Raw genomic sequence first — 17488 nt, 5'->3', positions numbered from 1 at the left:
TAAGATTATTTAATAAAAATGAAAGTGTGCATAATATGCAATTTGCTTAAATTAAAATGATATTGCTTAAAAAAAATATGCTGCTATTTGGAAACAAGATGGTTGCATTTCCAAAATATATCAAATCGCTAAATGTTTTAATGAGAATACCGCTAGAAATGCTGCCTTGTCTGATGCTCTGGTGCGGTCACTATGTGTTTTCCCGAATGCATGGCCCACTAATGTTGATAGGTTTGAGGCAATCACTATTTTTACACCAAGAATATCTGTTAGAAGCTTGGGATGATTTTCATTTATTAGAGGTAGTTTGTAATATTGAGGGATTGGAGAGCGCTCCAAAGGAAATACTCTGCATTTTCAGAAACCACAAGCCTCCTCCACCTGGGAAACATTTTCTCTTTGTATTCTTTTTCTCTGTACATTCCTCATAACCCCTGGCTTTGTTCGTGCTGTACTTACATACATAAACACATTTAAAACGTACATGTTAGAAAGCAGGAGAATCCCCTACAGTGTCCTCTTTACTAAATAATGTATTTTATTTCCACTCCACTAAGAATATATTAACATGATTTTACCCATAATAATAGGGCATGTTTCGTCAACATGTATTCAAGTGTAATAAAATTAATATTTACTCTTACCAATTCGCATCCTAGCTGATTCGCTGGGTTGTCCACTAAATGTTAAGAACATCTTCAGGGCGGGATATTGTGCCATTGATGGCTCCCACCAATTCTCAGTGTCAGATGAAAGAAAAAAACACCTGTAAATGCTTTCAAAGATGTATATTGTTGATGCCATGTCAGATAAATATATATATTTACATTTGGAGAGCCCTGCAGGGGTCACACGAAGCCACGAGACTCCATTCTCAATATAGTACTCCCCTCCTACATCCGCACCAGCCATGAACACTGATAGGACCTTTGATACTACATTTGGCCTCAACTTGTGATAAGTGCAGAGGCTCTGGAAGAAAGTAACCTCAGGGATATTTTAAGTTTGGTGGATGTGTACACCTTCCCTATTTGGAGTGTGTACGCAAATACACTCTAAGTAGGGTGGTGCGACATCCGCCAGTTTAGAATTCGGTGGATGCGAGAAATCCACCCAGAATTAGTTTTTCTACCTATGCACCTGAAAATAGACCCACATCAAGAGGGGGGTCTCAACACCTCTCTGGCCAGCAACAGGAGTTCCCTTCAAACATATATCATGTGCTATCATTGAATTGGTTTACATGGACAAAAATCCTTAAGGTGAAGCCTGCGATGAAGAAATTGGTATATTAATAATCATTAATAACGATTTACACATGTTGTTCTCCCTTCCATAAGAGGCCTAGAGGCATTGCAAATACTGTGGGACTCACAAGTACTTCAGTAATTGTATTGCGGTACCCCTGATCCAAATTTTTACTGATGCCAGGAGTATCGGTAATTCTGGAATGCGAAAGTCCAGGAGGAAGCACATTTCTAATTATTGCCTGGGACTCTTTATACATTAGGCCCACAGTGATTCAAATGTACAACATTTAATTACGAACACATTGACCAAATGTAAAGATATACCACACTTTCCATGTTCTCAAAATGTTGTTTGATTGAAAGCAGAGTGTTTTGCTCACCCTTATTTGTAGCTTTCTCCATCTCATCACATTGGAAAGAACATTTTTGTTTTGCTTAAATGCTTTATGCAAAAGTTGCATGTCTGATTTTCAGTTGTGGGTGCAAAAACAGACATTCATTTAAGATGATATTTCTGGCAGGTATCTACATAAATCACGCCTCGTCTCATGCAAATGATGCACAGGGAAAAGGTCCAACAATACAGCTTGAATCACTTGGCAGACCCAACGGTCTTATGGTGTGACATAAATTCCTGAAGGAACCCTCCCACCACCGTCCCGCCTCACTCCTTTAGACATGGAACCCAGGCTTTTAATGAAGCCGCGACACCAGAATGTGGATCATCTAGCCGACAACCACTTTAGGTCTGGCTACAGACAGCTGTAGAGGTGTGCCAGGCAGAATATTACCAGTACTTAAACCTATACATTGAGTCATCCGATAGTTGATATTTTGCTGCCTTTTTTCTCCCTTTTTTATGATTTGTTGGCTTCCTGTCTAATTTTGTGTGTATTTGTCTCAACTACAACAGAATTTTAGTCTCACTATTTTTAGTTGAGAGTTGAATCGTTACACTTATGACATCAGGATTTTTTCTACTTTTGCATCTTATGGCAGCCATGTGTTTTTTATGGCTGACATCAGCAGAGCACCGACCTTTTTGCTGACAAGTGTAGGATATGAATGAGTCTACAGATCATTTTGTTCTTAAAGTCGAGTTTAGCAGCACAGCCACCATGAACCATGATCCAGCACCACCCATTCTCTCAACCACCTTCGAAGGCCAAGTTTTGGGTAAGCACCCAGGCCCGGACTGGCCGTTGCGGGCACCGGGCAATCCCCCGGTCGGCCGCATGGGTGGGGGCCGGTTTTGGGCCCCAGGGGGCCGTTTTTGTTACAGACGGCTCTGTAACGAAAACGGCCGAAAACCGGCCCTGGCAAAGAGCGCGGTCGCACCCCCAACTCCCTCCCCCCCCCCGGGGAGGGGGGGCCGGCCGAGCACTTTGCCAGGGCCGGTTTCGGTTCCCAGTCCGGCCCTGTAAGCACCTCCGTCTGCGCCTCCTTCTGCTTCGACACTGGGCCACCTATCAATGCCCAGGGCCTTGTGGCTGCTGGGATCTGCTCTAGGGCATTATTGGAGTCATCCTTGCTGCTGACTGCTGGTGCCTGCTTTAGCAGCTGGATTAGCATGCAGTCTGTGGTGTGGCTTACCAGCTACCCGGAGCAGTGGCTGACGCTTTCTCCTCATGCAGCTATCATCAACACCTGTCCCTCCTGAGCATCAGTGCGGCTTGGCAAACTCAGCTCTAAAAACCTTTCTACTATAGCCATTAGACATGCACATTGACGTTTGTGGGTCTAGTCGCACATTACACACAAGTTTGAATCTGTTTTCAAGTGCAGAAAGTTGAACCTTAGTTGAGGACCACGTAATGTTTCTGGTCAATTCAAACCCATGTATCGCTGGAATATCCTGATGAGCATTGACACATGCATTTGGTAATTGGATTTGGGTGTGTTAGCTGTTGACTCCATTGAAAGAATTGACCAGCCAGCAGAAGATTTTTACTCACAGCTCTTTACTCACAGCTCTTTATTTATTGAGTTATTTAATGTGGAAAATAAATATAGAGGAACTTTTTAGTATAACAAATGCTAGTGACTGTTGCAACAGGCACTTTGTGCAAACATGGTTTTTTCGACTCAGGTGGATTATGGTGCATCCATGAAAAAAATATGTTATATTTTAGTACTGCTGATATAAAGAGCGATCAAATGTTGCATATTTGCTATGAAGTATATTTTGTCTCAAGTATGACGGTTAACTCAGATAGGTGCTGCATCTTTGGGGAAATGTGCGACGCAACGCCTTTTTCATTCGCTATTCCCAGAATGTTTAGCAGCGTTCAACGTGAGCACGAAGGAAAAATAGGTCCCATTAACCCGAGGTATACATATAATTATGGGCTTAAACAACCAAAAACTCTCAAGCTTTCAATTAGTTATGATTCTGAACAATAGTAAAAGCAAGGCAAAAAGTGGGGAAACAAATGCTACAATTCAGATTAAAAAAAAATCCCCCCCCCCGGTGCGTTTTTCTTCTTTCTCTTTCCCCATGTGTTCTCCACCCAGTACCATGTAAATATGCTCTTTATTTTCAATAAAAAATACAGAAATAAAAAAAAAAAAAAAAAAAAAAAAATGTAATTAAACACACTAGCCCTGAAGTTTAATATGCCAGAAGAAACCCATGGTTTAAAGTTTATTTTCTTTAAACTCATTTTGTAAGGTGTCCAGTCCCAGGTGGTGTCAGAGCGATGTACAATTAAAAGTATATAACACGAGATATACAGTAGAGTTTATGCTGCATTCAATTTATAAAATATAATTTTTTATTAGAACAATATTATAATGCAATATGTTGACATAAGACTTTGGAAGTCAGGAAGAGAAAGTAAGTAACTGAGAGAGTGCTCATTAATTTAAGGGGAGGGTACAGAACTTAATTTATGCAGGAGCGACTCATGTCAGGGAAAAGGGGCACAGGAGGGAGTCAGGGGGGTAGGTGGAGGGCAACTGAGACAAAAAAAAAACTGCCATGATCATGTTCCTCTCCACTGCAGGCAGGCACAGGCTCTCAGACTGCCCTGCGGCCAATGCTGAAGCTGCTCTCATGCATGAGAGCAGCTTCAGGATTGGCCTGAGCGCCGATGATTTGCGCTCCCAGACAGACTGGGAGACTGGGCCTGCTCTCTTCAACCCAGCAATGCAGCTGGGGTTGGAGAGAGCTTCACTGGACATGTGGGTGTGGCCGTCCTCAGATGGCTGGCCAAACCTACATGTGCAGTGAAGACAGTGCCCACCACTCCCCCTCCTGCCTGTCATCACCCTGGCCCCACCCCAAAGACTCAGCACTAGAAAAATAAAGTGATAATAAATCGGGTTTTAAACCTGTTTTATTACCGTTTTATTATTTAAGTTTTTGAGGGTGCTGGCAGGGTGGTTGTCGCTCCTCCTCCGTAGCAGAGGACCTGCGGCTGAATTTATGCCGGTGGTTGCAGTTGGATTTTTGGGTGCTGAGTCTTATTTATCCTCTTTAGACTTTGAGGCAGAACAAAACTGAGAAAGGCAGAAAAGTGGGAAAATAAGGATGATGAAATACAATGGCGGCTCCTCCCCTTAGGCGAAGGAGCGTCGCCCCACTGCCTTCAAGCAGGAAAATAAAGGAAAGATTAAAATGATAATAACATAATGTAATTACAATTTTCTTTTTTCCTCCTGCTGCGGCAGCTTTGTGGGAGGAGCTGGGCAGGGCTGAAGAGCAGGGGAGGAGGATACAGTCATGCGCACTTTCCCTGTTCTCCACGCAGGCTGCATTACAACCTGCATGTTGGTGGGCATCAGATCTCGTTTTCGTGTCCAGAACTAATTTTTCATCATCAGACTTTGACCCAGAGCAAGAGAGAAAGTCACAAGATGGAGCAAAAAAGCAGAATAGAAAAAAAGGAAAAGATTGACAAAAGGAAAAAGAATGTTTGAAAAAGAGCCTGAGAGAGTGATGCCAGATGCACGAAGTGCAGGGTGGTGGGAAAAAGAGACATGAGGTGGAGTCAAGATTTGGCAGCTCTAGCTTGCTTTACCTCTGGCTTTTGAAAACAAGGTGGCTGCTCCTAAGAAAGATTTCGGACCGGAGACTCTTTGTTGACAAACTAAGCACGGGAAGTGTTTGAGTGCAGGTCGCTGTTGAATTTAGTACATTGACAGCAACTTCAAATTCTACTTTCTGTGGTGAGCAGTGTAGTGATGGTACTGCCTGCAATGATGACAGGACACCGTTGTGGATTGTAACGCTATTTTATTATAATATATATCGCTCCACAGAGAGCGCCGAGCATGCTGCTGCCTTCTAGCAGCTCCGGCACCCGACTCGCGCTTTCCCGGCGCGAACCTAAGATGGCCGCAGTTCACGCTACGTCACCGCGTAGCATAAACACTAGGCCGCAACTCTACAAGCAGCTTGACACATAAAGAGAGTTAGCCCTCCAATGCTTCTGTTATAATGGAATAACTTTGTTGTGAAGTGTATCTTGTGCTGTTCACTCCTGGCTTCTTCAAGATGGCGGCTCTCAAGGAGCACGCATAGTCGAGATTTGCAACAATGTATAAATGCTGATTTAGTGTCCAGCTAACAAACCAGCGAGGAGGAAACAAGGCTTACTGAATGTGTACTTCCAGGTGGCCATGCAATTAGAAGAGACATATAGAAAATAGATGCTATACATGCATCCATTAACAGTGTGACCCAACTCCATCTTATAAGCAATCATCAAAATGTGTACATTGATGGCAATGCAATGAGCCGCCCTCTTGTTTAGTAGCTAAGCTCTTTTAACTAATGCTTTCATGGCTATCCTTCTAAAAATTCATCTAAACCAATAGCCCAGTGAACAAGGGAAGAACCAGTCGGGTACAAAGGTAATGCTGTGCATGGCTATACAGTCAGGAATGTCAGTTTTCGAATGCTACAATGCCCCCCTTCACAGTGTAGCCTGCCACACAAATTACACCCCACCCCCACGGGTCACAGAAGTGGCAGATAAAGTACAGAAGGCATAGCGTGCAAGACCATCAGATAACGTGTTCTGATTAATACAATGCTGCTTTGCAAAACACCAAACATCACTCGAAAGGAAGTTCTTTGATGCAGAAAGGGGCCGCTGTCATATGTGACCTGTTCTAGAATTTTCCACCCATAATTATCTTTTGTGCTGAACATCAAACCAGTGACCAATATATTGTGTTCCTATAGGCTGGACTGCGATAAGACGGTCTGTATTTAGGACCATATTTTAAGAATCGAAGTCCGTTTTAATAGTTTGTGGTATAACTCAATCAAACGACGCGAGCCTGCACTTTTGTGCAAAAAAAGTTTCTTGAAGCATATAAAGTGATGTACACATAAATACTTAAAAAAAGGTTGAGTTGTGAAATGTATGCGGTCCAGTGTTCATATGACTCATATTGGAACCAAACAGTGCGCGAGTCAGGGGTTCACTCACTGGAACTTCTTTGCAAATCCACCCCCTGCATCTCTTCAGTTCAGTAATTTTGCAACAACAATCTACATTGGGAATGGCCGAGAGGTGGGTAGCAATGGGAAATCCTTCTGATTTGTAGGTGAATCCAGAGAAGAATCCACCAGTGGAATTTCTTCCACCACAGTCATTATTTAGTTATTAATTCATGGGTTATTGTATAAAGTGCATATATACAGCCTAAATAGGTATCTTGGTGCTACAGAACAGACCGTGAACAAGCAAATGATAATAATAAATTATAGTGAAAACAGCCACGTTTTTACTCTTTATTTTTTTTTTTTTTAGTGGCCAGTATCCAAATGGATGCTTAACAGAACAGACCAAAACTCCTAGTGCTCAGAAAGAGTCGCCACAGCATTTCAACAGCCTGAATTTGGGGACTTTGGCCCATTGATCTTAAGGTTGTTTTGGGTGTATATAAAGTGCACAAAAGAAAGCGTATAGAGCTGCCACAATGCGTCTGAAACATTAACGTTTGTTAAGACCTAACAAAGTTCTAGCAGCTGTATTCTGAATATGCTTAAGTCCTCTAATGTCCCATTCTAGGCGTGCCCATTTAAATTGAAGTATCACAATCCAGGTGGGATTCAACAAATGCAGTGGTGTAGCTAGGGGAGGGGGGCAGAGGGGCCGGTCAGCCCAGGGTGACACTTTTTTTGGGGGGACGGCACTTCATGTGAGGTGATTGGCACCACCCCCTGAAAAGCGGTGTGTCTGTGGTGAGGCAGGAGGAGTGGTAGCCAAATATGGGACAGCGCTGAGGGGAGTGGCATGCAAATGATTTGGCATGTGACAGGAGGCTGGCTGGCGTGCAGGCAATGCAAGAGAGGGAGCCAGTGATCAGGCAGCCACCTCCGAACGAGCTAACAAGTCGCACCGGCCTACTGCCGGCTGCCTCCATTTGTCACAGGGGAGCCATCCACTGCTTATGCACTTACGGCAGTCCGTGGACCAGTGCTCCAGTCAGAGCCACTATAGCATTTTTGGTGTGTATGAGGGGCGGCAAACTCAGGTACCACCCCAGGCGGCAAAAGCTCTAGATACACCACTTAACAAATGCCTTCATAATAGCCATGACTTTCTGTGAGAAACAAAGAAAAGAAAAAAGAACCCTGTTCAGAACTTATAAATGCAATAAGCCTACTTTGGCAGGTGCCTTTTGTCAAGGGGATTCCAACATGGATTCTTGTCAGGATATACCACTTCCCCCAAAATGAGTGGATTTTCAATTGTCACATTTTGCTTTAGTGCGATAGTATTGTGATTTGTATATATCATATTTTATTTTTCTGATATACTGTGTTTTATGGAAGTCTTTTATGATGAAATATTCGAATAAAGACGTTGAACTGAGTGGATTTCAAGGCTAGGCTGTGAACGCGTTCTAGAATCAAACTCTCAGCACTTGAATCTGAGCAGCATCCCGACTGGTGTCCTCACTTTCCAGAACACGACTGAGCCCTGACAATCCTTGACTTTCAATCCCGCTCAACTAACAAAACACGGCAATGTTCTGTGCTTAGCGGCGTTACAAATTTACCATAGTGCAAGCAAGAATAACAGGCCCCTGTCTGCTGCTTGGGTTGTAAAAACTGCAGTAGTAGAAGTTCAGCAGATCCCTCGGGTCTACGGGCCCTGGTATCACTGCACCTCCTGCACCATTGATAGCTACGCCCCTGCATGTGCTGCTTTTTCATAGATGAAAGCCTGTCACCAGTAGCTTCATTCTTGAAGTCAGCTAAACACTGTGGGAAATGGCCTTTATTAAGAGTGCTGAAGGAAAGGTATGGCTGTGCAGCACTGCTGCACATTGATTGCATTGTCCCATTGCAGTGGACCTATAGGGGCAGATATATCAACATCCAGATTTGCAAATCTCAAATAGCGATTTTTTAGAAATCGCTATTTGAGATTTGCATATTGGTATGTATGTAGAAATTCACATTTTTTAGCGATTTCTTAAAATTCCTTAATTGCGATTAGCAAAATGCGAATCGCAAATAAGGAATAATTTCCCATTCATTTCTATGGGCCAGGAGGCCCATAGGAAAGAATGTGAAGTTATTCTCAATTTGCGATTCGCAATTTGAGAATCGCAAATTGAGAATAATTTCAAGGGTGCAAGGGTGTCAGGACACCCTGATGCACCCCTGAAATTCACATGTGTGCGTATATGGTGCATATACCTGCCCTAAGGGTATGTATGTGCGCCACATGGCACCTTCACAAATGCAAAAAAGTGCTTTTGTGAAAGAAATCGCAAATTACCACCTTCTTAATGAGAAGTCGCACAACTTGGGTGCTTCATACATTGCATTTAAGGAATTGCAAATTTGCGATTCCTTAAATGCAATCGCAAAATAAGGAATTGCAAATTTGCGATTCCTTATTTTGCACTCAAATTTGCTACATACATACTATTTCGCGAAAATGAGATCGCAAACGCCGAAATTCTGTGAATTTCGGCGTTTGCGAACCCATTTGAGCTTCATACATATGGCCAATAGTCATGTAGCAACAAATATGACCTTTGTGATAATACAGCATTACAGTGTTAGAAATGGGGGGTCTCTAGTGGACAGTGGTATAAACCTTGTCCAAGTAGGAACCCTTCCTTCTAGTCAAGGAAAGGGGAGTTACGCACCTAGATAATCCCTTCTCACCCCCTTCGTAGCTTGACACAAGCAGTGAGGCTTATCTCAAACGCAATGTGTAAAGTATTTGTACATAACACACAGTAACATAGTGAAAACCCTATAAATGGACACCACACCAGTTTAGAAAAATAAAGTATCTTTATGTAAACCAAACAAGACCAAAACGACTAAAATCCAACATACACAACACAAAATGTGACTTTTTAAAGTTTTAAGCAATTCTGTTCATAGAACACTCTGAATGCGTGATTTTTTACACGAAGTACCTTAAATGCGCTAAAATCCACAAGGCAAAACAGCTGAAGAGGAGGCAAGCGCTGGAAAGCACAGCGATGTGTTGGTTCCTGTGTCCTTGGGGAGGCGATACGACAGTTGTGCTGCACGCAGGAGAAGTGATGCATCTGGACTGTAGGGGGAAGTGATGCATCTATTTCAAGATGGCTCTGGTCTGCAGGTGCTGTGTCAGAATAACTTGGTGCACGGTGTGACGCATGGAAATCCAGGCACGCTGGAGGTCTATGCAGCGCTGACAAACAGTAGCTGCATCAATTTCTTCAGCTGCGGTCCCGCAATGTGTTGATTCTTTCACCGGCACAGCAGGACCTGCGTCTGAGTCAGTGCAGGGGTCTCTGACTTCGGACACACTGTGCACTGAAGTTGGGTTGCGGTGATTTCATCAGCCACTGACAGGCGCTGCGTCAATTTTTTCGGCCACATGACAGTGGTGCATGGAAATCTCTCCTGCGCGGTGTCACTGTGTCAGAAAAACAGGCACTGGAAGGGCAATGCGTCGATTTTGATGTCTTTTTGATGCACCAAGGCAGGTCGGAACTCCCAGCAGTTGAGCTCAAGGATGCTGCAGGTGAATTCTTGTGTCCCTGAGACTTCTTAACAGGAGGCAAACTCTACTTTAAGCCCTTGGAAAATATTCTCAAGCATGATACACCAAAGTAAAAGTTCAGTCCTTTCCATTGCCCACAGACAGAAGCATCAAAAGTCTGGTGTTTTAGATCCAATATTTGTACCCATTTTGGCCCTTGAAGTCTTTGCAGTTTACAAGTTCCTGCCTTTTCTGGCTTTGGCACCATCCACATTCCAGGGGGGTGGAGACCGCATTGTGAGAGGACAGGCACAGCACTATTCAGGTGAAGGTGACAGCTCCTCGCACCACTCTAGCTCAGAAGGCCCTTCAGACTGGTGATTTGCCATCAGCATATGCAGGGCACTCCTCAACTCTCTTTGTGTGACTGTCTAGAGTGAATGCACAGACAGGCCCCTGTCATATGTTGATTCCACAGGCAGGCAGAGGCACAAGGATGGTTAAACAAGAAAATGGCCACTTTCTAAAAGTGGCATTTTCAAACACACAATTTAAAAACCACCTTTACTAAAAGATGTGTTTTTAAATTATGAGCTCAGAGAACGCAAACTCCAAATCTCTAGCTGTTCCCAATTGGAAGCTACACTTGTAAAATGTTACTTAGGGGTGTCTTTCATGTAGTAAAAGGGAAGGTTAGGGCCTAGCAAGTGGATGCACTTGCCAGGTCGAAATGGCAGGTAAAAACTGCACTCATTGACACTGCAATGGCAGGCCTGAGTCAAGTTTACAGAGCTACCCATGTGGGTGACACAACCACTGCTGCAGGCCCGATAGTAGCATTTGATTTGAAGACCCTCGGCACACATAGTGCACTCTATTTGGAACTTACCAGTAAGTCAAATCTGCCAATCATGGATAACCAAACAGAATCACAATTTACACAGGGAGCACTTGCACTTCGACACTGATCAGCAGTAGTAAAGTGCCCAGATCTAAACCAACAAAAACACAGTCCAGCACACAGTAAAAACACAGAAGGTATAGGTAAAAAGACTGGGGAAACCACACCAAGGATACCTGGTCTAACATACAGCATTGCAAACTGTGGCATGTCACCACTAGCACAGATGTGGTAATATCTATGCACTTTACAAAACATCCCTTGGTAACATTAAAGCAAGTTATTATCCCGGTCCAAGGAGTAATACTGCATCTTCAGAATTAGTAGTGTTAGGACCACATCAGAGCATGACTCCTATTAGCCTGGCTTTCCTGTGTATTCTAAGGTACAAGATGTTTCACTGATACAAAACTAACCAGAAAAATACTAACATACAATACAATTGTATGCCATCCTAGCATAATAAAGACATTTATCCACCCTTCAAGAGACTTTTAGACACTTCTAAGTGGAATATTGGAAATGTTAAAAAAATGATGCCCATTCTTTGGTGTGCAGAAATCAGTTTTTGCTTGTTGTTCTTTGTGCTACTCAATAATGTTATCTGGGCTGCTATTATATAATAAGTGCACTCTTCCTGTTTGCTCCATTGTGCACCTTTAAACAGGTGCACTGTGCGATAACAGTCGCAAACTTGGGCCTCCCATGGGGACAGTGCATTAGTGAAAGGCAAGGAAGCTGCTTTAAGCAACCACTATGTATTTCACTGTTAAGGTGGTACCCCCTGTATTTCTAAGGGTTAACAAGGATTCTCTTGCAGGCGAGTGCAGTGAGTGACTGCACCCACCTGCAGGTGGATGCCGGAGGCATCCATGGGACTTACTTCCCCTCCTCAGGAGGGTTACCTCAGGGTTCACTCTTCTTTGTGGTGCACAGTGAGTGCACCTCCTGAAGTCCGTTGGGCCTCAGTCTGCGCCTCGTCCATAATGTGTTGAGGGTGCAGAAGTATATTGTTTTCCTCATTTGCATGCTGCCATACCCCTATGCAAATAAGGCCACAGCCCCTTAAGAGAACATCGGCACTGTAAGTGCGCTGGGATGGCTGTATTACAGAAGAGGCGGCACAAGCATTTGCAGCCCCTTTTGTAATACCAAAGTGCCCCGGGGAGCAGAAAGCAGGCGCATATGCCCATTGCACCTTGGGGAACTGTATCTAATACAGAACCATGTGGTCATGTGGTAGGTGTGCTCTGTAGAATGTGTGTTGTATCATTTAAATTCATATTGTGCCAAACACCTTCAAGGTGCTAGTTGTCATCAGCATACCGAAGAGGCTGGTGAGTGAGCTGCTTACATATTGTAAATTGCCAATCTTATTCATTCATACGCTGAGGTCACTAAGACATAAATAAAATGTATTGAAGCATCATTACAACAACAAAAAAAACAATATATACAGACAGGGAAGTACAATGAGGGTTATGGCATGCGTGAACAACCTAAAGACACACTAGATACATCCTGGGGCGCCTCCAGATCAGTGGTCATTAGAAGCCACTTTGGAGAAGCTGTAGTCACTTACACACAGTTGATAAATCCCAAGTGGTACTTTGGGATCATATTGCCTATGACAGACAGTGACCATGGACTAAGCAAGGAGATGTATTTTGACACAATAAGACAAACTTACTTGGGATGTCAGCCACACTGGTAGTCATTTCAGGCTGTGATGGATAGGTGCTGAGGCAACAAAGCTTTAACAGGTGACCCAGCATTAGCTGTGAATCCCACAATAGCCCCTGTCCAGATGCAATTCTCTAAATGTGTTGAAAGAAACATGTGGACCGGAGATTCCTTCATTGAGACAAACTGAAGAGAGCACTTATGAGTAGAGAAACAGTATTCTTACCATAATCTACAAACCATAGCTACACTCTTAAGATGTCTATGTCATCAGCTACAGAGTGGAAACAAAGGAGTTAGGTCCTTAATGGGACTGAGGGAGGAGCTGGACCAGATACAATATTAGACATCGAAAAGAATGCCCCAACCCTCGTATCTTGATAAAGAAGAATCTATCGGATGGAGACCAAGTGCAACTTCATGAAACTTGGTACGGTACTTTTATTTATACCAATTATTCTTATTTTTTAAATTCTTTTTTCAAAGGGATTTTATCTTTTAGCAAAAAAGAACACAATTACACATTTATACAATATTTATACAATATTTGCAATTCTAGCAACAAGACAATAAATCAAAGTAATATCACAATAACACAAGACAATATATACACAATATACTCTTTCATCATTGTTTTGAAAATGAATTTAACGAATAAACCTTGGCAATTCGCCATGAATAATGTAAACAAACAGCAAATTTAATCGCTCTTTTCTGTTTCGATTAGGTCAGCCCGACAGCTACAATCCCCTCTCTCCACGAGACTTCTGACGTTGTGCAGCTAGGTAAATAAACCATATGTCCGCTACACTGGTGTTTGGGACTCTGCTAGAACTCAGGTACATGACCAATATTTTATTTGCTTCAGAATTAAAAGCTTGAAGCAACGTCCCCATGTGTAGATGAAAAGATACCCTGCTTGAAAAAAATACAGGTAATTTCTCTCGAATCAGAACATGTAACAGGAGGCAGTTTATTGAGGTGTACAGGCTTTCACCAAAATTTTATTATTGTTTTGTGTTTCACACAGACGAATAACAAAGCCCTGATGAGGGTTCGAAAACTATGCATTCGAACCTGAAACGCGTCGGCACATCCACAAGAGCAAGTTATATCATTGAATGATTAAGTTAAAGACGGTGGAATTTCGTCCTTGCTCTTGAGTTCACATTGCTTTGTTTTCTTTATTCATTAAATTCATTTTCAAAACAATGATGAAAGTGTATATTGTGTATATATTGTCTTGTGTTATTGTGATATTACTTTGATTTATTGTCTTGTTGCTAGAATTGCAAATATTGTATAAATATTGTATAAATGTGTAATTGTGTTCTTTTTTGCTAAAAGATAAAATCCCTTTGAAAAAATAATTTAAAAAATAAGAAAAATTGGTATAAATAAAAGTACCGTACCAAGTTTCATGAAGTTGCACTTGGTCTCCATCCGATAGATTCTTCTTTATCAAGATACTAGGGTTGGGGCATTCTTTTTGATGTCTAATCAGCTACAGAGTGGTAACAGCTGAGTCCCATTATTAATAGCACTGGTGACAATGCCTTGTTAAGTATTCACTGGTCTAGGGAAGCAACAACCATGATGTAGACAGGATCTGTACTAGGATGGACACTTCAGAAGTTTACTTAAAGAGAATATATACATTATACACAAATAAAATATCTTGCTCTTTACTATAAATATTTTAACTTTTGCTCTACTCTCCCATCAAAAACATATTTTATTGGATTTATGTCTAACGTTTTAATTTTTTTATTCATATTTTCAAAGAAATACATTAAAGTTTCATATATATTTAAGACAATTATAGGAATATACATGAACATTATTTTTACTCAGTCATTCCACTATTTTGTGACCTGTACAGTGTGACAGTGGTATGCTAATTTTGTACAGACCTTAAAGGAACTTCCAATATAGGCCTGTACTTTTGTTCCTCCCTTTCTGGTTGACTGCTACACATTTCGCTATATTGACAGAGTGCTGTATGGGGTGTGGTGAATATTCTGCATCATCATATCATGTAGGAACATTCCCTATCTACAGCATCTGCCTTTAAAAAAGGCAAATAATCCAACCAGGTGGATACAGAAAAAGAAGCAAAAAATAGAGTCCAAACATTGGCCCCAATTACAGGTTGAGCAGAGCGTTATCCCCCAGTGGGACACCGCTCAGCCCAACTATAGTGGGATACTGCTCTGTCCTGCAACTGGATTTGCATTGTACTGGAACACCTTCCCCGATACCAGTCAGGCAGTTCAGTTGGTAAAATTGCTTTAGTCTTGGGCTTCTAGTGTAGTCCTTTTGTTGGCCCACTCCCAATGCACATACGGTGCATGTAATTCTCCCTGTGTTGACCACCTACTCCCCTAGACCTTCATACCACCAACCCTTGCCAGCATCAGCACCAGCCCCTCCCTAACCTTTCTTTTTCACCTGTTAAGAGCAGGTGGAACATGTGTAGGTTAATCCCCACAGAATTGTGAATTCCTTGCAGATGTTCACCTGGAAAAAATAGGTCCAAATTATTCTCCATTCCATGGAGATTACCTCAGAATAGTTGGATTTAGGTACAGAGATTCTGGGTGGAACTGTAAATACCAGCCATCTGTTATCCCATATCCTAAATCCATCCTACTTATAATCAGAGTGTATGGTCTTGAATTCTTCCTGTAATTCCTGATCTCAGCCCCTTAGTGACCAACCATGTTTTGAAAAATTGTGCATTTTATAAACAGTACTTTCTGAAAAGTTCTCAGAAGGTCAAAACCCTGCAGGTTCCACAGTTTGTGATTTGGTCAGGTGTCATCCAGTTCATCGTCTAAACAAATCTTTCACATTGTGTCCGTAATTCTTCATTAGTCCTTCTCCATTAGAATGTGTGTCTCTGTTATCACACTAGCTTCGATTGCGCTAAGGCGATTGCAGATCTTCTTCTTCGTAATACTGCGATCTGATACTTCTTCGATTGTGTGCCTCAGATATCACTTGACTTTGCCGTCCCTTTTTCTTGTTTTTGGAATTGGATGGGTTGTTCTCTCCCACTAGTAACATGTATGAGGCAATGCTTTGTCTGAGGCCATAGCTGAGGAGGGGATCATTATGTTCAACAGAGAGTCTTTGTTCTTCCTGATTCAGCTGAGGCCTAGAAAATAGTTGTTAGCAGTTAAACACTTGCTGTCAAGTACACACATGTGGCCACAAAGAGGACAGTAGTGCTTGCTGGATGGTATAATACTCACTGTTTTGTACTCCTCCAATTAAACTGATTTCGTCGCATCACCACAGGCTCCACTTGGGGTTGTGCTTCTCTATTGACGGTGCATTGAGTGAGACACGGGGTAGTAAGTACACAGCACAGGCCATCTGCCATCTCTGAAAGACGCAAATAAGGATACTGTTGTTATTCCCAACAGTGACCACGCTGTTACATGGCAACATGGTTTATCAAGATTTTTAGTTAAAACAAAGTATCCTTTCTTAGACTGGGCCACTACCTCCTTGAACTCAAGTAAATAGATTATTTTGGTCCGGTATATATCCCAATTAATGCAAACCCGTAGGCTTCAGTTCAAACGGTGGCTGTTTAACCAAAACGGGAGCTTTACGGTCAACCCATACTCCTCTACACATAGCTCAATATTTTTCGCTTTCATTTACTCTCCTTTACAGGGAATATTACTGTCTGCTTTGCAGCAATTGAGCATTCAATAAGTCTTCACTCCTTTCAGGAAAAGCCAACTATTTCCATTCGTCCACTGCTTCGCCTTCACTGCCCTTTGCCTTCTTCCTTTCTTGTGACCTCATAACTCCCTTCTTCTCAGGCAAGAACCCTCTTCAGCAGCGTCATACACATTCCACTCAACTTTAGTCAAAACACTTTTAATGCATGTTTCATCTTTCTTAACATTTCTAACATATATATCCATGCCACAATTCAGTCTTCCTAGGCATTTAATAATTGTTGCAAGAATCCAGGCAATATATTGTTGGAGGTGTACTTTATTCATAACTAAAAGTAAGTGCCAACACATCCCACCTCATTAGTGTCCAGTGAGCAACTAACATCGGTGGAATACCCAGATGCCCACTGTGATTATTACATAGCTACAGCCTACTTTCAAGAATAAACACAACATTAATTCTCTTGTAATGAAAGTAGATTATTGTAAAAGTCTTTACTTAGTCTCTAAGACTCCTTTTCCTGTTCCTTGATAAGGTTGCAAGCTTTGCCATCCACACTCTATTCAGCCTTCCATGTTCCAGCTCAGCCTTCTCCTATCAGCTTGAGGTAAGCTGGCTCTCAGTTCACATTGCTTGAGTTGACACATGCATTAATAAAAGCAGGTCTTTCTTATCAATCTCAGACCCATCTCTTCAATCTCAAGATTCCAGCCTTCCGAGCTCCCTTATTCTGGAATACCTTCAATCTTCATTTAATGGCGGTCACTTACCACCTTGCATTCAAATTATCTTTCAATGGCCACCTCATTTTCTGGGAGAATTCTCAATAAAACCCCATCCTGCTCTTCTTGGCAGATTGAGTACAGTTGATATGTGCATTATAAATACTTTGGGAAACTCATGACTTAGGATCAGGAACTTGCAAGGCCATTCTCTAAAACTTCACAACTATACTAAGCTTTTCTAACACCAGTGACTATAGCTAAACATAATGGCCC

General features: G+C 42.2%; 2 protein-coding genes across 3 annotated transcripts in view; one reads left to right on the top strand and one right to left on the bottom strand.

Annotated features, from left to right (window-relative positions):
* The window catches only part of TG (thyroglobulin), an 825201-nt gene that overhangs the window by 570627 nt on the left and 237086 nt on the right, over positions 1 to 17488 (top strand). The gene's annotated exons all lie outside the window — the stretch shown is intronic.
* SLA (Src like adaptor) overlaps positions 14509 to 17488 on the bottom strand; it is a 91517-nt gene continuing 88537 nt past the window's right edge. For both annotated transcript variants that reach the window (XM_078686737.1, XM_078686738.1), the window contains exons 7-8: positions 16049 to 16181; positions 14509 to 15951 (exon numbers count right to left, since the gene is read on the bottom strand). In XM_078686737.1, the coding sequence (XP_078542863.1) occupies positions 15720 to 15951; positions 16049 to 16181 (365 nt within the window). In that variant the 3' untranslated portion in view covers positions 14509 to 15719. The remainder of the gene's footprint in view (positions 15952 to 16048; positions 16182 to 17488) is intronic.

This window comes from Lissotriton helveticus, chromosome 4_1, assembly GCF_964261635.1.
Source record: "Lissotriton helveticus chromosome 4_1, aLisHel1.1, whole genome shotgun sequence".
In the NCBI taxonomy this organism is placed as follows: domain Eukaryota; kingdom Metazoa; phylum Chordata; class Amphibia; order Caudata; family Salamandridae; genus Lissotriton; species Lissotriton helveticus.
The sequence above is the reverse complement of the archived record's forward strand: the minus strand, read 5'-3'. Positions and strand labels throughout refer to the sequence as shown.